General features: G+C 42.3%; 1 protein-coding gene across 1 annotated transcript in view; it reads right to left on the bottom strand.

Annotated features, from left to right (window-relative positions):
* The window catches only part of LOC147454324 (uncharacterized), a 36,507-nt gene extending 20,368 nt beyond the window's left edge, over positions 1-16,139 (bottom strand). The window contains exons 1-4 of the mRNA XM_086516327.1: positions 15,980-16,139; positions 15,536-15,838; positions 14,391-14,509; positions 14,109-14,299 (exon numbers count right to left, since the gene is read on the bottom strand). Of these exons, the coding sequence (XP_086372453.1) occupies positions 14,109-14,299; positions 14,391-14,509; positions 15,536-15,740 (515 nt within the window). The 5' untranslated portion in view covers positions 15,741-15,838; positions 15,980-16,139. The remainder of the gene's footprint in view (positions 1-14,108; positions 14,300-14,390; positions 14,510-15,535; positions 15,839-15,979) is intronic.
* Positions 16,140-19,861: the final 3,722 nt, after the last annotated feature.

Raw genomic sequence — 19,861 nt, 5'->3', positions numbered from 1 at the left:
CTTCGAGAATTTCCATTTCAAAGTTATTCATTCATAAAGTCATAAAGCAAAATACTATCAGCACATCAATATCTTTTTCAATTTCCTTTTTATGTATCTGTTCTGAAGCGAGTATCTCCTCGCCCAGTTCAATTTTAGTATGTCGGTCGTTCTCATTCTTGTGCCTTCTTGGGGCACCGTGCAAATATATGTCCTTGTTCCCCACATTCAAAGCACTTTCCCGTCTTGAGGTATTCGCCTTTCTGTTTCTCGTCAATCGGGGACGTGCATCTTTCCTTCCTCTTCTTCTATCATCACTTGTCAAAGGTTGGTTTGTTGGATAAATCGGTTACCTGAATGCATAGCAAACCCTTGCTCAGCATGTCCCATCAACTACTATATGGACTGAGATTTCTAAAACAAGCAGTAATCTCCTATCTCTTTGGACAGTCCACAACAAAATCGCTTGATTTGCTGCTTAAAGCTGATCTTTTTAAAAGATGAGGCAGAAAGAAAATCATCCTAAAATCTCTCGCAATAAGTATCCAAAGTATCTGCCTTGGCCATCCGAAGATGATTCCAAGCGGTACTCACGTCACATTCGCACTCTTGAGTGAGCCACGAGGAAATCAAAAGTTTTTTGAACTTTAGCCACTTTGTCGGTGCTTCTTTTCGTAACAGAAGATTGGACCACCATGTCTATGCATTTCCTTTCAGATAGGATGTTGCCCTTCTAAACTTGGAGTGCTCTGAATAGCACCCTCCAAAAAAAGCTATGTCAAACTGCTGAATAAGAGCAATGGCCTTGTGCGCATATCGAAAACCTGAAAAGGTATCAAATTTTATTGCTTGTCCACCCTCCTTGAATTCCTTGGTCTTCTTATCTTCGATAAAATTGTATTAATTTAAAAGTGCTTCCTCTTTACGCCTTGAAGATGCAGAATTGCATGCTTCCATTTACGAGAAAGAGCTAATGGCCATAATTCACGCTCTTTCCATAGGGAAATAATAATCTTTTAGGAGCTGATTTTGTAATTAAGACAGATCATCAAAGTCTTCGCTACTTTCTCACACAGAGAAAGTTATCTGAAAAGCAAATGAGATCGGTCAACTTTCTTTCAATGTTTCATTTTCAGATTTTGCACACTTCTGGAAACAAGAATACTGTCAAAGATGCCCTCTCCAGACGTCCTAAGGTCGCCGCATTGACAACTATTTATCATGAGGAACTAGAATCTCTTGGTGAAATGTATCCTCAAGATCCATATTTTGCTACAATCTGGGCCGATCTTCAAGCAAGACAATCAAGGCTTTCCTTACTCTATCAAAGATAATACACTCTATCATCAAAAAGCTATATGCATAGCTCAACCTTTACAACATAAGGTGATGGAAGAAGTACATAATTCTCCCTATGCAGGCCATCGAGGGATTCTTGCTACTACTACTGCTCTCGAAAGGTTTTTCTTTTGGCCAATACTCCGGACGGACATTGAAAAATACGTTCGTAAGTGTTTAGTATGCCAAAAAGTGAAATATGACAGACATAAAGTTTATGGCAAGCTTCACCCACTCCCTATGCCTGACACGCCATGGGAAAGCATTGATGTAACAGACTTTGACATTCCAAGTCAAGATTCTACCGCAACACGACAGGAATTCACTTCAAAACAATTCACAGTTCACAATTGATTCGACACGGCTTGACGGAGTTCTGTGCCTAGAGATATTGGCCTCAAAGACTGGCACCCCTTTCGGTATTTCTTTTTGTATTAATCTGCAACTCAAAGTACAAGGGAGTGGGAGGGTCTCACTCTCAGACTTTGCGTCCAAATGCTCTGAGAAGTGGGAGCCCAAGCCACACTTTTAAAGGTTTACAAGGGATGCCAAAAGCAGAGTCCCAAAAGCTTTCAAAAATAAAGCAAATTCCTCTCACAAGCCATCTTGGGAACTAAAGCAACTCCCAAAAAGCTCTAGCATAGATAATTTCCAGCCCTTGCGTAGAGAAAAAGCTGTCGTCCGTACACTGATGCCACGTCATCATTCCGTGCAAGTTTCCACGTTTTGCGCCGCAATCTACGAGGGTCCGTACGGAAGGGCCACGTCAACGTTCCAGCACGCCGCAATCTGTGAGGGTCCGTACGGAAGGGCCACGTCAACGTTCCAGCACGCCGCAATCTACAAGGGTCCGTACAAAAGGGCCACGTCAACGTTCCAGCCATTTTTCCGGGACTATCCATGCCAAGGGAGGGTGTGTGTGTGTGTGTGTGTGTGTGTGTGTGTGTGTGTGTGTGTGTGTGTGTGTGTGTGTGTGTGTATTGGCTGCCATGTCACAGGTTTGTAAGCCCTCGATTAAGCCTGCAAAACAGACAAAGGCCATAGACTGTCTTAGCAGAAACTGACTATTAGTCCACATCCTTCTTGAGACCCGACCAAAAGAAGTATCTCTCCACACCTTTCAAGGTGGTAGCAATGCCGCGATGACCCATAAAAAGTGGACAGTGGCATTCAATTAAAACCTTTTCCCTCAATAGTTGTGTAACGCACAACATCGTTTTCCTCATCAAGTAGCCATCCCGAATCAAGGTGGAAAGGTACGTAAGGTACGGCACGTGTTCGGTACGTACTGTACGTAGTACCGAATGGATTGAGTGGTAAGGTGCGTAAAATTCGTAAGGTTTTTTTCGAAAACGTCAAAAACCTACAATACGGTCCATACTTGATAATAAATTCATAAGTATCACTTCTAGGATATTAGCTCACTGTTCTACTATCCAAGGCTGTCATAAATAGACAATCCAAGGCGAGTCATCCGCACTGCCCAGTAGTGCCAATGCCAGTAAGGTGCCTCAACACACGCGTCATCGTACTTGTCTTTTGTTTTCCACAATATTTGCAGGCCCAAGTACGTGTTCCTGATCCTGCTTGCCCTCCTGTATTTACCACCGCAATGACAGTGGTGTGTGCGCTCCAGACTGGGTTGGGTTTGCGAGGCATGGTGTACCTACAGATTGGTGAACAAAAACATTGATGCTATCGCGAGAAACACACAAGGTATGCGCGAGGGAGACGGGAGAGACTCGCGAGGACGAGCACTTACCTTTACTGCGCACAAGGTTGCTCTGCAGGTGAGTTTGCAGAGCTCTGTCTGCAATAAACAGGCGCCCAAACTCTCTCTGTAGTACTCTGTAGTCAATAGTTTGTAATAAACAAGCGCCCAAACTCACTCTGTCTCAATAACCAGGCGACCAAACCCCCAAAACAAAGGCAAAATTAAATCCGAAAACGCCAAGGGGAAATTCGGTTTTTTTTTTTTTGGTACAGTACGGATCCGTACGGTACCGTACAATACTGTACGGACGTACGGATCCGTACGTACGTATGGATCCTACCTTGTCCCGAATGGTATATCCCGTTACTCTCTCCCCATTCCGTATCCGTGTAAAGATATCTGCAAAATCCGTATCTGTGGCATACTGGTCGACCATATCCTCGAAGCTCCTATGATGTATCGCAGAAATAGCCAGAACCAACGGCTTCCGAGACAGAGCATCTGCCACCAAATTCTTTTGTCCCTGAACATGGACAATCTGGAAGTGAAACTGTGACAAGATGTTCGCCCACCGCGTCTGCTTTTCCGATAGCTGCTTATATGACAAGAAGTAGCGTAAACTCTGATGGTCTGTGAAGACAGTAAAATCCGCTCCGAGTAGGTAATGTTGCCACTGAGTAAGAGCATGGATTACCGCCAAAAAAACTCTCATAAATTTGTGTTGTCAATTGCGGCCTTGAGAACAATCGGCTCTCGTAGGCAATGACATGGCCTTCTTGCATTGAAACAGCACCCAGACTACGACCACAAGCATCACAATATACTTCAAATGACTTCTGCAAGTCCGGCAAAGTCAAAACTGGTCATGTAGTCAATTTCTCTTTCAATGTCTGAAAGGCAGTCACCTCTGTGGGTCCCCACGAGAAAGGGACTCCTTTCTCAGTCAACATATGCAAAGGGGAAGCAACCTCTGCAAACTTTTAATGAACCGCCTGTAGTACGAACACAAACCCAAGAAGCTTCTAACTTCATGGACATTCTTCAAATCGGACTAATCTACGGACCTTCGCGATTTGCGGCGCATTTCACGGACAGATGCCGTGGCAGCAGTTTTACAACAGCTTTTCTGCTTTTGGCTATGCAAGCTCAAAGATGAGAGAGAGAGCTCTTGCTTTTGCTTTGTTTTGGGGCTCAAGAGAGCTTGAGAGAGAGAGAGAGAGAGAGAGAGAGAGAGAGACTCCTTTTTGCTTTATTTTTAAAAGCTTTTGAGTCAGCTTTTGGGGCTCTGCTTTTAGCATCCCTTGTAATCTTTAAATAAGCAGGTAGGCCTCTCACAACTCATCTGGACGTAGAGTCTGAGTGTGAGCGCCTGCCTGCACTCTTGTACTTTAAACACAGATTAATACAAAAAGAAATACCGAAAGGGACGCCAGTCTTTGGGGCCAATATCTCTAGGCACGGATCTCTGCCGGGCCAGTGTCGAATCAATTGTAAACTTTAAACTGTTTGAAGTGATTATTTGTGGTGTCATGGTAGATTCTTGACTTGGAGTGTCCAAATTTGTTACAGATTCCTAGGAGGACATCACACCCTTCCAAAGGCATGGTGTAAAAGTCCTCGTGTCCTAGATACCCCTGACAATGCAAACGAAGTTTGCCAATGACAGGTGTAATGGTAACATCCCGTCCGGGTGCCGCTAGAACAGCCTCCGCCTGTGGCCCCTTTCTGTCGAGCGTAATTCCAAGTCGAGCCGCTAGGTGAAATGAAGTTGGCCTTGGCTCCTCCGTCAAAGAAGATGAGAGCTTCTTGATCTTATACTTTGCCCTATGCGCGGCAATGTTCAGTGCTTTCATCCATCCGATCTGGTTCAGTCCCTACACAATCTGGTACCAGTCTTGCTTTCATTTTTCCTTTTCTTCCCCGTTCTTTGCCTGCTCTGGAACTCTATGGCCTATCCTCTGGTTGTCCACTGGGTGCCTTTCTGGGGCACCGTGCGGATATATGTCCTTGTTCCCCACAATGAAATCACTTTCCCGCTTTAAGGTACTCAAATTTCTATTCCGCTGTCAGATGGGGATGAGTATCTTTCTTTTTCTGAAAATTCCCTTTTCTTCTGTTGTCATTTGTCGAATTTTGTTCGATCCTTGGTGTTGACAGTTGATCTATCGGTTAAGTCAGGTTACCCGAATGCAAATATTTGCTTAGCAAGTCCTATCAGTTGCTGTATGGACTCGAACTTTTGTAGCAAACAATAATCTTGAATTTCTTTGGGAAAGTCCACAACAAAATCGCTCAATTTGCTGCTTAAAACTGATCTTTTTGAAAAAAGAGGCAGGTAGCAAAGCATCCCAAAACCTCTCACAATATATAGAAAATTGAATGTCTCTCGGAATGACCCTCAAATAATTTTGAGCTAGCTTGAGATGTTTTACAAATATACTGTAATCAAAGACGGTTACTCTTCTTTCAAGAATGGGGGATGTCACAAAATGTTGACGTGTCAAGCCACCAAGAGAGCAGAGCCAACCTGCAGATCCCGGCCGAGGGGCCCAAACCTTAAGAGAAGAAGCAGCAGAAAAAGTTTTACCAACTTGCAAAGTCTTACCAAGTGGCCTAATTTTTAAAGAAGAGTTCCCACCAACTCATGGGACCCCTATGGGACCCCATCCAATGGGGCCGAAGTGCCTAGGATCTATAATAATCTATACTACTCTATTAAGCAGAAAGGAATTCCGGCAAATTCCTTAGCCACGTGTCAACATATCCTACGTTCGGTGAGTGCCCCCTGCAACAAAGCAAAACAGTGTGCCAAAGAGCAGTGCCGCAGACACACGTACGAGAGAGAGAGAGAGACAGACAGAGAGCGCAGTGCCGCAGACACACGTACGAGGAGAGAGAGAGAGAGAGAGAGAAGCTTCTTTGCCAACGACTATCAGGACCCAGGTGCCTGACACGGTTGCCTTTCTTGCATTCAAAAAGAGAGAGAGAGAGAGAGAGAGAGAGAGAGAGAGACTCTGATGAGACTGCGTGGGTTACTTGCAAGCGACTCAGGCTAGCGAGGTTCGATGGAGCGCTGCAGGAGCGGTGGTTCTTGCAAGTGGGCAACGGGCTTCCAGATTTGGGTATGTATGTATTTTACTGGTACAAAAGCATCATACATCCTCTCTGCCAGAGCATCCGAGAGATAGATAGATAGATAGTTCTATTATCGTCCTGGGAGGTCAAATATAACCTATGGGACCAAATGAACATGTCACGTGGTGTGAGTGGAGTTCATAAGAGAGAGAGAGAGAGAGAGAGAGAGAGAGAGAGAGAGAGAGAGAGAGAGAGAGAGAGAGTCCATGCTTTTAACGATGGGAGTAGAATCAGCAAGCGAGGATTGCACAGAACTTTGATAGTGGGTGATCCGGGGTTGTGTGTGTGTGTGTGTGTGTGTGTGTGTGTGTGTGTGTGTGTGTGTGTGTGTGAGAGAGAGAGAGAGAGAGAGAGAGAGAGAGAGAGAGAGAGAGAGAGAGAGAGAGAGAGAGAGAGAGAGAGAGAGAGAGAAGCAGGTACGAAGTCATTGAATGGCCAACCATGTGGATGGGGGTGTGAGAGAGAGAGAGAGAGAGAGAGAGAGAGAGAGGTGTAGCAGGTACGAAGCATGTGGATAGGGAGATGGGGGGAGAGAGAGAGATGGGGGCGAGGAAGCAACGACTCTACAGCACAACCTCACATGAGGAGCAGAGATGCAACATATGCTCGGATGGCATCTCCACTCGACAACTCTACAGCCTCAACAGGAGGGATTCAGGCTGGGCTTGGCGCCGCATGTAACAACGACCAAAGAAGCACTTAGTGTTGATGGGAACATCATGTAGAGAGTCTGCGCCCATGGGTAGACCATGTGTCTTCATGCACAACGGTCAGTGAGTAAACTACTCGCAGTTGTAGGAGCAACCAACGTAAGAGCAGCAGTCTTAAACTCTAGAGCAGAAGAATCAACATTCAACAAGGTTCGATGCAGATGATGCATGGACTTTGAGGCATTTAGAAGGTTTTGAGCAACTAGGTGGGTTCTCTCTCTCTCTCTCTCTCTCTCTCTCTCTCTCTCTCTCTCTCTCTCTCTCTCTCTCTCTCTCTCTCTCTCTCTCTCTCTCTCTCTCTCTCTCTGTGTGTGTGTGTGTGTGTGTGTGTGTGTGTGTGTGTTACTCCTTGCACTACGATTCCATAAACTAAGCTAGCCATTCATGTACAACAGAAAATAGTATGACAGAAGTGGGCTTCTTCAACAAGTAGCTGGAATGTGAGATATATGAATATGAATGTGGGATCGAGAGGCATGCCCACCCCCGATCGGTCTTGCTCTCCCGCCACCAACCACTACAACAACCATGCCTACCTCAATCACAATTACTGCTGGATTGAAAAGCGGAGATCCATTGATGGGTACCCTAGCTATGGCGGCACTCTGACAAGAGGTGCCGACCCAATTACACCAGGAACGACCGCAGCAAGTGCCGATGTTGGTGAACCTCCTCGCAAATCATTTTCCATGATGATGAAGGGGCTTGGGCTACCTAGCACACACAAGGCAAGTGGCCACCTTAGCGATGCAGATGAGTTGCAAGCACCGGCGCCGACCCAATTACGCCAAGAACGACCGCAACAAGTGCTAATGTTGGTGAACCTCCTCGCAAATCTTTTTCCATGTTTATGAAGGGGCTTGGGCTACCTGGCACACACAAGGCAAGTGGCCGCCTTAGCTATGCAGATGAGTTGCAAGCACCACATGCATGACATGAATGTGAGGTTCTACCACAAGATCCAGAGGTTGAATGCAAGCTTGCTCCATGTTCCATTCTCGCAGTCAGGCAGTGTGCAGATCCAAGAGGGTGAACTTTACTATGGAGATGGGGGTCAGAATCTGTAACTTATGGTAATGGCAATCTAAATAATTACACACCTATGTATCCCCTGTGGGACTAATAAGCTTGCTTTGAGGGCTCAAGCTAGGGCTCCCCTTTGCGAGTGCAAGTGCTTCCTCTCGGATCACAGCTTTTGCGCACATGCATGCAGACATACATTTACACACTTACCCATGCCTCGAGCTACTCTTTTTGAAATTGTGCGCGCAAATAAGCGCTCCCACAGCAAGGCCGCCGCCTCTTGAAAGCATTTATCCATCAAAGCACTGGCCGACAGTGGGCGTGATTCTCTCTCTTTCATGCGCAGACAGAAGAGGATCCTCTCTCTCTCTCTCTCTCTCTCTCTCTCTCTCTCTCTCTCTCTCTCTCTCTCTCTCTCTCTCTCTCTCTCTCTCTCTCTCTCTCTCTCTCAGACAAACATCGATGGTCTCCGCGAGTTGCAATCTGCAACTATCTGCTGAACACGGATGATGGCAAGCTAGAGCATGGAGCCTCTCTCTTCAGCGACCCGCAGAGTTCTTTGAAATTCCCAAAATACCCCTTAAATTTCAAAACGTCCCAGAACACCCCCATTATTTTGTCACAAATTCCCAAAATACCCTACAATTTTTCCAAACTTCCCAAAATACCCATGGTCGCGGGATTCAATTTCTCGAAAGACAAAAACATTCTTAAGGAGATTTAATTGTCTATCAATACAAGATGCTAAAACTAGAATTTGAGTCTGTTAAGTAGGCTCTCGAGATGAATTGCTTCATTTTTAGACATAATATTTGCCCTTTTTTGCGAGGTAATTTGTGACTAATTACATGCTAACTTCTAAGCACTCAAACTAGATCTTAATTGTCACTCAAAAAAGAATAAAGATTAGAAAAATAAATACAAGGATATTTATGTAGTTTTTGAAGTTTTGGGGGTATTTGGGCACAAATTAGAGGGATATTTTGGTAATTTTCCTGAAAAAAATTCAATCCCCACTTTGTTGTTACACGTCATGTATTGTGTACACATCTAGCCACATAGAGAGAGTGAGTAGAAATCTCAGCATTCGAAACTTCCGAGAACATGAGCTTGAAACTCAAATCATGTCTTGGAAGAGAGAGAGAGAGAGAGAGAGAGAGAGAAGTTTTTATTGTCGGAGGAACATGAGCTTGGAACTCAAATCATGTTTTGGAAGAGAGAGAGAGAGAGAGAGAGAGAGTTTTTATTGTTGTAAGAACAATCCCAATAGAACTGAACGAAACAGAAGGGAGAACAATTTTTTAGATTGCAGGAATAATCCCAACAAACCTCAAACATCATCGAAGCAATGCTTTAGAGGGGTGGCTACCAGCTCACTCTAGAGAGAGAGAGAGAGAGAGAGAGAGCCATGTACAGGTCGATGCAAAAGAATTCACAATGAATTGTTGAAAGAAAATGTAGTGCTTGGAAATGCCATGCCAAATGTGGTGTACCTCATAAAGCACAAAAAGTGTTTGAGGAGCAACCTGTGCGGGATGTCATCTGAAGTGACCAACTTGGACAAGGCCAAGAAGCTCTGGGGTGTTTTTGGTGGATGTGAAGCGAGGGTGTCTCTCTGATGCAATCATGTACACTTGCACCTGCTCATATGGCCAAAAGTGTTCACAATGATATTGTTGGCCTGGGGTTGTTGAAAGAAAACGTCGTGCTTGGCAATGCGTTGGCCGACATGTATGCCAATGTGGTGCACTTCATAAAGCACAAAAAGTGCTCGAGAAGCTTCATGTGCAGGATGTCGTCTCTTGGAATGCGCTGATTGCTGGATACGCTCAAGTTGGACAGGGCCAAGAATATTTGGTTTGTTTTTGGTGGATGGGAAGCGAGGGTGTCTCTCCAATGCAATCACATACACTTGCATAGCAGATCTATAGTCAAATACACAATGGATAGGGTATCTAAATATATTCGAGGTAATTTATTGAAACTTTACAGAAAAATGAGCCTCACTTTAAAGTTTGAATGAGTAAAGCATACTAACTGTGTTGTATGAAGCATAGATCCACCTTTTTGGAGGGGACCCATACCTGCAAATGATGTTGTCCATATCTTAGAAGACTTTGATTTCATAAGGTATGGCTTTTGAATTATTATTATTTACGTCTTGCAATAGGTTTGGATTTTTCTTAACATACTCTTACTTCTTTGTAGAAAACACTATTATCGAGTCCATCTATTGGTAGGTCTATATGAGTCCACGTGCTATTTAGGACTCATAGGATACTATCATGTTGCCTTAGAGCTAGATGAGGCAACAGGACGGGGTCATGTCTCTCTTAGAGAGATAGGGTATCAACGGCCCATAAATGCACTACCTTCCTTTGGATTTGAAACAGAGAATTGGAAAGTAAGAATGTATGTTGTCGATGATACTCCAAGGCGGCTTGGACAAAGTGTGCGATACATTGGGCCCTGGGTGTTACAGGTGCGAACTCGTGTCTATCGCAAGCTTCGCTTTAAACCTAAATGATGCCTTCTACAATGGGTTTGGTTTGATGGTGATCTCTTTTTGGGCTTGGGATTCCTTATGTTTTATCCCTTATGTTTCTGATGATTACTCTCTTATCAAGAAGCCTCTTTTTTGTAACAGAACTATTGGCCCCTATTTGGAATGAAAACCATGTTGCTTTCTTTGTGTGTGTGAACCATGAAAAAAACTAATTAAGATCATACAAGCACAACTTATGAATACCGTGTGTGTCATTAAACTAATTTGTGTCATAGTAAGAGCGGGCGAGACCCGCCGGTAGGCAGGTCGCGCAAGCTAGTAAAATAAAGGCAGACCCACACAAACGAATTTTGAAATTTTCCAACGGCTAATGACGTGGCATGACTGTATGGACAATTCCTAATTTGCGATGACAAGATGACATGGCACTGTACGGATTTCTTGGTTTCACACTGGCAACTTTTAGGCAAAAGCTTTTGGACCAGATGCTTTCGAGTTTGAAGCTTTTCATTGTAAAGTGCTTTTCATGGCCTAGGGCCTTTAAATATGTGCCAAGGGCTCATTCTCGCATGTTTCCTCGCCTGGAGGTGCAAAGCAAGGAGTACCGTCTTGTACTAAGTTGAAGCAATACAAGGTGGAACCAAACGTAAAATACTGTACGTATTCGGTATGTAAGGTACGCAGTCCTGTATGGATTGAGGTTTAAGGTACGTAAAAATACGCACTATTGGTAAAAAACCCTTAAAAATTAGGAAAAACATTTGAAATTTCACAAAAGAAGCCCACAAATATATAAACTATCAATCTATATGGCTAAATGAAAAGGCCTACCTGCATTAAAATTTAAACATCAATCAAGTGACCTACCATGGTCCATATACGAACATGGGACACAATACCCGATTTATGGTCCATATACGAACATGGGACACAATACCCGATTTCAGTAATAGTATGACAGACTCGATACCATAATCTCAAAAGCAACATAGCATTGTAAGGTAAGAGACAATGTACATCAATGATCGTACAAGAATGAAGATCCAAAGATTGACTAATGATGATTAAAATACTGCAAATACAAAACTCAACACTACAATCATCCCGGCATGAAAATGGCATATCAATCATGACCAATGAGAATGACATTATGACATAGCAATCATGACCAATGTCTGATCCACGGCTCGCAAAAAATATGTGCCAAGGCAAGATGACACAAGAATGTTGATGATGTGTCGTCGACGTATGTCACTCCAACCATCTGAAATGATTGTGCACCCAAATTGTTTCCATCCTGCCTTCACTGGAACCAAAGCCCTGTCAATCAAAGCCTTTTGCTCATCAAGCATTGTCGTGCGCATTTTCTTGTACTCTAAGCCAGTCCATGTATCTGTGGGACCAACCTGAGCAATAGCCTTCACCATCCTTTTCCATTGGTCAATCCTCAATACATTGAAGGAGATGTTGCACTCAATAAGAGTGCGAGCAATCTCCATCTCCGCCACCTTTTGTCGCTCCTTGATCCAAGATTGAGTATGCACACGCGAGGGCAAGGTGGTCTGCCTAGGCCCTGTGACATCCTCCGTATCATTAACATCCTCAGAAAACACATCCTCAACATCTTGCATGACACGAGCCCTCTTCCTGTTAGACTGAGCCTGTGCACTAGGTTCACTACTTCCCACCGTTTGATCTTGAGTGTCCGTCTCCCCAAGGTCTCCGAGAAGGGCATCATGAAGAGCATCTTGTGTAGATTGTTTTCCCATACCTTTGTTTACTCCTGCCATTGCTGGAAATTTTTCTACAATCAGTTGATCTTTTACAGCAGGCGGCACCTTCTTGCATGCTCCACAATTGGCTGTACATCCTATTGCCGTCAAGTGTCTGACGACACGAGTGACCGTACTGGTCTTCTGCATCCCACAATACTTGCATTGCCAACGTCGTGTACCTGATCCGGATTGCCCTGGAGTCTTCACAATCTCAATGACATTAGTGTGAATGTTCCAGAGGGGGTTGGCTTCGCGAGGCATGGTGTTTTCTTTGCAAGAAAGGCGCTCACAGACCTACTCTGCACTTGCTCTGCACCTGCTCTGCAACTTTTACAGAAGCACACTCTCTGTAAAGAGCTTTACTGAAAAAATAAAACGCTACCCTATCGCTGCAACGGACGCCACACGCGCTGGCCAAATTTTTTTAAAAAAAATACTGCACCGTACGGATGCAATCCGTACGGTACGGATCCGTACTGTACTGACGTACCGTACGGATTGCATCCGTACGTACGTACGGTACTACCTTGAAGCAATAAGAAACACCGAAAGGGGCGCCAAGGTTTGGGGCCAGTGCTCTCTTGGGGTGGAACTCCGCGTCTCGCGTGTCATGCATCTCTTTAGTTCAGTTATTTTGAAGTGCTTAAAAGTTTGTTTTCCGTTGGCACATGGTGCCTTCCCATTACATACCCCTTAGAAGAATACCTTGTGAAAATTTTCTCTTCGCCGGATGTTTTACAATTAGTGCAAGATTTTCAAATGATGCAATGACCAGGGATTTAGCAATCAAAGCAAAAAGGTTTCGTAAAAAAACTAAAAGTTAAAACAAAGGTTCTAGATAACTCAATGACTGAAAATTTTAGGAGATTTAATTCATTTCCAAAATTCTATCGATATCAGATATGCTTGGTTTAACCCAGGCTCTCCTTTTTAAATGGGAGGGAATCTCACGATTGTGACGTATACTTCATATGTGTTACCTTCTTACACTTGATCCTATTGCACATATAAAGATGGACCAAAATGGAAACCCTCGTCTTTGAAAGGGTACATCTCTTCGCCCAACAGCTACACCTCTTCATCGAATGATTGCACCCTTACACCAAATGGTCATGTCTCTATAGCAACTGGTCACAACTATTGGTCGAAGGAGGTAACTTTTGGTCTAGAGTCATGTCTCTTCATCAACAGACATGCCTCTTGATATGTGTCTTTCCTTTCATAGCAAATATGATGCCTAAAAGTCAAGCCTCTATAAGAAAACACATAATCTCACATGCAATGTATCCAAGCATATGGCTTATGTGAAGAAGCCTCATTCTCAATGCAAAATCATTCAAGTTTCTCAAGAGTATAGTACTCTTGTGAACTAGTGACCACACACTAAGTCTCAAGATCATGTTTATGAGACCCAAGTTAATCTATCTTGGAACCTAATTCGGTTGAGCTACACCTCTCAGACATGATGGTTGCACCTAGGCATCATCCACCCTAGTTTATTTGGTTTAGAAGAACTAGATGCATATACGCTCATACTGATATGTACTCCAACGTTGCATGCAGAGCGTTTTCTTTATTAAAGGAACAACCTATATGCATTTCAAAATATATTTCAAATCAATATACGCATAGCTTTCTGCCTACATATGCCTTTCATGATGCAACAATAAATTAGAATAAATTGACAAAAAATACAGTGAGTATGTTCTCCAACAGTGCATGGACAGAAGTAGCCGGTCAGAAGCATTTTCTTTACTAATAGAATGATCTGTACGCATTTTAAAACATATTTCGATTCAAATAAGCATGGCTTTATGCATATGCCTTTCATGATGCAAAAATCAATTAAGAATATATTAACAAAAAATATCTCTAGCAAATATAAATTCACCATTGAGAGTTTAAACATTCGAGGCAAGGATACATACACTTTCTTGTCTTCAATTGTCATCCCATTCAATTGTTCAATAGCTGCAATGGCATCTTCCTCTCTTTCAAAACTTACAAAACCATGCCCACGACTCTTCCCATCTTGCATTGCAACTTTGCACGAAAGAATCTTGCCATAAGGACTGAAAATCTGATGTAGGTTTTTATTGTCAATGGATTCATGAAGATTCTGCATGTAGCATCACACAACATAAGCATTACACGAAAAATGGGAGACTATAAGTCTATAACATCAATCCTATAATCATGCTTGTACCCACCTTCACGAATAAGTTTCCTATGCCACTTTTACGAGCGGTGGAATCTCGATGTGACCACATGATCCGAATGGCCTTGCCATTCAATTCCGTATAGTTCAGCTTCTCCAATGCTTGAAGAGCTGGGTAAAAACATTTCTTAAATCAAGCTTGGGTGGCACTTTATACTTAACAAAAGCAAGCAGCATATGTCAAAAACCTCTTTTCTTTAATGCATGAAAAACAGAACAAAAAACAAGAAGACAAATAAATTTTGGAGCTTGAAAGACTTTTTAAAAAATCCTTTTCTTTACCGATTACAATTAAAGTATGTATCTTGGCTATCTAAAGGATTTAATAAAAAGATACTAACATATTAGATAAGCTGATGAATACTACAGTAAAACAACACATTCAAAATTCACAAATAATGTTCATACGTACTTTTATTGACTTCAGACACTCAATTCAAACCTACAAACATTAACTCATAAGCAAGGATTTCGTGAAGCTCAAAACATTGCAGCATGTGATTTGCAAACATTCACCGCATGGTTATACTAGATTTCCTCTAGCTTGAAACAATGCAGGATGTGAGTTGTAAACATTTACCGCACAGTCAAACCACAAGTATCCACAAAGACAGTTCCAACTAGTGATACTAATAGGCACAATTTTAGTGAAACAGCACTCCTCGATGGGTCTTGTAAGAGCTGACAATTTCTAAGCAGGCAACTTGGGCATATAGCCTCAAAACTACAGTTCCTTACGAGGGCTCCATGAATAATCTATATGGTGGACAAATCTAAAATAGCGTAAACTTTGGATTCGGCCTTCTCCACAAGCACACAACCACACTGAACCAAGCTTCAACATTACTCAATAGACTAAGCTATTTAATGCCCAAGCCTTCCGCTGATGAAAACTCCTAAAAGATGGTTAGCTGTGTACCTACCTAAGGGACTGCATTCACTAGTAACATGTTCATAAAGCACAATAGGTGTGGTTTTGAGGCTATGTCCCTCCATTATATTTTTTCTGTAAATCTCCTTCGTATATTTAAAACGAAAATGCCATCCTCGTGTCAAGCAGTGCCCAACAGACACAGATGTTTCCTTGTGCAATTTCAAAAACAAAAAACAACCCATTAATATGTAAAAGGAGCTTACCATCATCGACACTACCAAAATTTACGTATGCATAGCCTAAAGATCTGCGATCGGCTGAATTACGACAGACACGAACGGAGGCCACTGGAGTCTCCTGTGTGAACAGCTCATAAAGCTGTGCCTCTGTGACAGTAGGTTCCAAGTCTCCAACATAGAGGGCAGCGGCTGAGGATGTCACTGGCTGCCCAACTAGCATAGCCGCCATCTCTGCTTGCAACCGCTCCTACTGGCCTGCTCCTAATAACAGAATTCTCTGCATGAACTGCTCATGGCTCCTTGGATATTTCTGACTTTCCTTGATTCCTGATGCAGGTTAAAAAGGAAAAATCTCTCTCTCTCTCTCTCTCTCTCTCTCTCTCTCTCTCTCTCTCTCTCTCTCTCTCTCTCTCTCTCTCTCTCTCTCTCTCTCTCTCTAGGCGCAATTGTCGACGAACTACATTCTACCTGATTGCAAAGCGCAACGTTGAAGAGCAGGAAGGAAAACCAGAATAAAATAAGCACGAGGGAATTAAAGAGCCAAGTGCCCTTCATTGGCCAAGCTCGCCATGAAAGCTCGAGCCGTATCGCAATCTAGGCTGATCTAGCTTTTTTTCTTCATCAAGGTTGGAAGTCCTATAAATATTTCAATAGACTATCATTGACTCCCTTGTTAAGTTGAAGGCGAGGCAATGGCTAACTATATTCCACACATTCATAAGTAGGGGCCTCCTGTCGAAGAAGGGGATGATCGACCATAGAGGGGATGCAGGAGGCTCTCAAGTCATTGGATGGCGTGGTTACATTCAACCACACGCAAAAACTCCATATGAAAAGTAGCACGTTCTCCTATTTCATGGTGGCAGGCTAGATCATCAACGGTGTTGTGTCAAGGGTATAGAGTAGCAGGGAGGGTATAGAGTAGCAGGGAGTATCATGATTTATACTCATGATTTTGGCTTTTGAACCCACACCCACCTCAAGGTCTACTCCCGCATATCCTTATCCTAGTGCACACTTATATAGGCGAGGGGAGCAAAGTTGTCTATCCAAATTAGTGGCTAGGGAATATAACACAAAAGAAGGGCGCTCTACACATAAAGCCCACCTTCCATATCAAAAACATCAAAAGGAACAACTTTCATGTTCAAAGTTTTTTCATCACAAGATCATAAGAGGGAGTTCTGCTCAAAAATTTGCTACAGAGCAAGGATTTTCTATGTTGTAGAGTAAGTCCGTTCTCCTCTTACACGATGCTCTCCTTAAGTATGCTTCGGGTTTGCAAAGCACTCTCTTCTTACTCTATCAGGTAGTTGTTGATCATATATTCTTTGTTGCAAAGAAGAGCCATGGATTTCTATGTTCCTAGTATGGTTTTTGATGACAAGAGTCGCCATCTATATCATGCAAGCTTCTGTCTCACTCTCGGTAGGCCTATACCCATTCATATAATAGGATGCCTTTACCCATTCATGTAATCGGATGCCTTTTAGAGTGGGTTAAAGATACCATGTACATCTTTGGCCATTATGCGATTGTGAGTTTAAGACTTTACAATTCATAGCAATTATCAAAGAGCTCTACAAATTTCAATTTCTAAATGCATGTAATCATGAGCAAAGACATAATGAAATATTCCTTTCGAGGGGGGGTTGGCCTACAAAAATCCAACCTTTATGTTGTGTCATACATGCTTTGGTGTGCTAATGTCAAATAATATACATAATTGGTTAAACAAAAGAAAATTCAAAAGAAATTATGCAAAAGTCTATTAAGGTTACATTGGTATCGCAACACAATTTCTCCTTTCTTGTTGAAGAAGGGACGACAGGATAGCACCCACAAGTGTGGGTGCTACAAGAATCTTTCTAGATTCACAAGGGGAAGTACACCCTGTCTGATGATAAAGAAACTGATGTAAATTTGTTAGACAAATTTTAAAGAAGATGATGTCCATCACAAGGCATGTGCATGGCTCAGAGGTTGATCAAATGTTCACATGGCTCAAAGGTACGTGTTCATGGCTTAGAGACAAGCGTTCCTTGCTCAACGGTTGAGTACATATGATCTTCAAAGAAAATCCATACGAAATGTCTCCTAGACCAAAAGGGAAAAATTACCCCCCTCAATACAGACTTTGATAAATGACCAAGTGATTACAGTTTATTGGATGCAAATGGGCATGCTAGTAGTATGGGTAGTGTCTAAAACTTGTGAACACAAAAAGCTACATGAATAGCTACAAGTCATAGGAAAAACCTTGTGGGAAAGAATCCTTCGTCTATTGCTCAAATACATAAAAAGACAGTAATTTTTATTATCTTTAATATTTTATATTTTAAAAATTTTGATGTACTTCTAGAAAGGGCAATAAGTGGTAGCAAACTCAGACATCCCAAAAAAAAAAGAGAACCTAATGTTGTGTTAAGGATCTCGCTGTAGTCGATTTTGTCCGGCCCATGGTGGAGCCTTCCATGTAGTCAAGAGAAGATCCTTGCCGTAATTGAAAGTGAGGTGAAAATTTCAGCCAAAAGATGATGAAAGTAGTGAACCTTTTGGGAGCCTTGTGGAGCCGACAATGATAACCTCGGGGGGGGGCACTATAATAAAAAATGCCTACCACGTGGGTTCAACAGTAGGGATTATTTTATTCTATATTTTCTCACAGACTTACATACAAAAGTGTGTCCAAAAAATGATCTTGAAAAAAAAACTTACAGACTGAATAATAAAAGGGTTCCTTTTATTAGTGAAAATTTCAAAGCTAAGAGGTTTTATAAATAGTCCTTGAACACACGTGATACGTAGGTCTTACATATAGTGACCCCCCCGAGATGATAATGCAAAGGCTTAAAGAGGGTGTTGAGGGCAAGCCTCTATGCATCCATGGGTGTGTATGGTTGTCAAAAATTAGCAAATGCTAAAAGTAGAAATAGGATCACATTTGCTCTAATACCATGCTAGATTTAAGAGAACATGATAGACTAGATATGGATGGAAAGCACCACAGTTATATTAATGGATATAATTGATACATGATAGCATTAATCTAACAAGAGAGCATAGATACACTAGTAAATACTCTCATTTATACAGATGGAGCTATTTATATATGTGAAAAAGGAAATTATAATTTGAATGACTAGTAGGATTAGGATGGTCTTATCTAGAGAAAACCACTCCTTGTAGACCTAACAACTCATGCAAACCAAGAGGATGCAATATTTGGTTCGCCAATGACTTCCCAAAGGAGAGGGGAAAATTTCACTCAAGAGTCCTCTGAATCAAATAAGAGAAAAAGTGAATTACTTTGTAAATTGTAATGGAATATGGCTAATAACATGGATTGTGACGGAATTAATCCAAACCATTAGAATGAACGATGATTATGTGGCAGAACTCAAGACCTCTATAGTTGAAAGAGGTTACCACCCCACAATGGCTCGTTTCATTGTGTCTAAAGCTTTTTTCGGGCAAGATCTTATACCATTTCTCTCACATGGAGGAAAAAATGTTCATTGTATGGGACGACAATCATCGGCTCCATGCGTGGAAAGATTGGGCATTGCGGGAGCAGTTAGATGAAATCTCCACCCCACCCAAAGGAGATGGAAAAATTTCTGTTAGTGCTCCGCATGATCAACAAGTAAGTTCCTTCACAATTCTATTGGTGCACTTGAGTTATGAGTTGTTAGTAAAATTTTACATTTTAAAATAGGGTTACATGAGTCCATGTGCCTTAGACCATTGCCCGTGACATCTTTATGATGCAAAAGCTAGCGCTTGCTGACCCATAGTCTTTATTGGAAAATTTCAATGAAGAGGATAGGGCGAAAGCTGAGATGGCGCTTCGTGGCGGCATGACAAAACTACCTATGTCTTTGCTAGCACAACTACTATGGAAGGTAATTGTAAATATAAAATACACATGCATTAGGTGAGTACAACTGGTTTTGCTTGAAAATCACTTTGTCTTTGCGATTTGTATTGTAGGAAGAGCTCGATGCAATATATCGGCTCAAAACACAGAATTTTCCGACCAAGGGGAGTAGAGAGTATCTTTCAAACAAAGATGATTACAAGGCAAGCTATGATTTGGTGGTAAAAGAGACCGATAACTTTTTTGTGTGTAAGGGATTGGAGATAGTGTTCATAGCCAATCCCAAGAATGGCGCGGAGTTTTCCAAAAAATGCAAATTTTTGTGGGTTGGAGAGAAGGGTTGCAAAATGGCCCCATTCAAAGTGTCCGAGGTTGCACGATCACACATTAGTCTTGTAGAGTAAGTACTAGCTTTTGAATGCACTATTTGTTTTATTTAATTATCTAACATGGTGTCCAATGAAAAACTG

Source organism: Adiantum capillus-veneris, chromosome 7, assembly GCF_014529385.1.
Source record: "Adiantum capillus-veneris isolate H3 chromosome 7, ASM1452938v2, whole genome shotgun sequence".
Taxonomy (NCBI): domain Eukaryota; kingdom Viridiplantae; phylum Streptophyta; class Polypodiopsida; order Polypodiales; family Pteridaceae; genus Adiantum; species Adiantum capillus-veneris.
The sequence above is the reverse complement of the archived record's forward strand: the minus strand, read 5'-3'. Positions and strand labels throughout refer to the sequence as shown.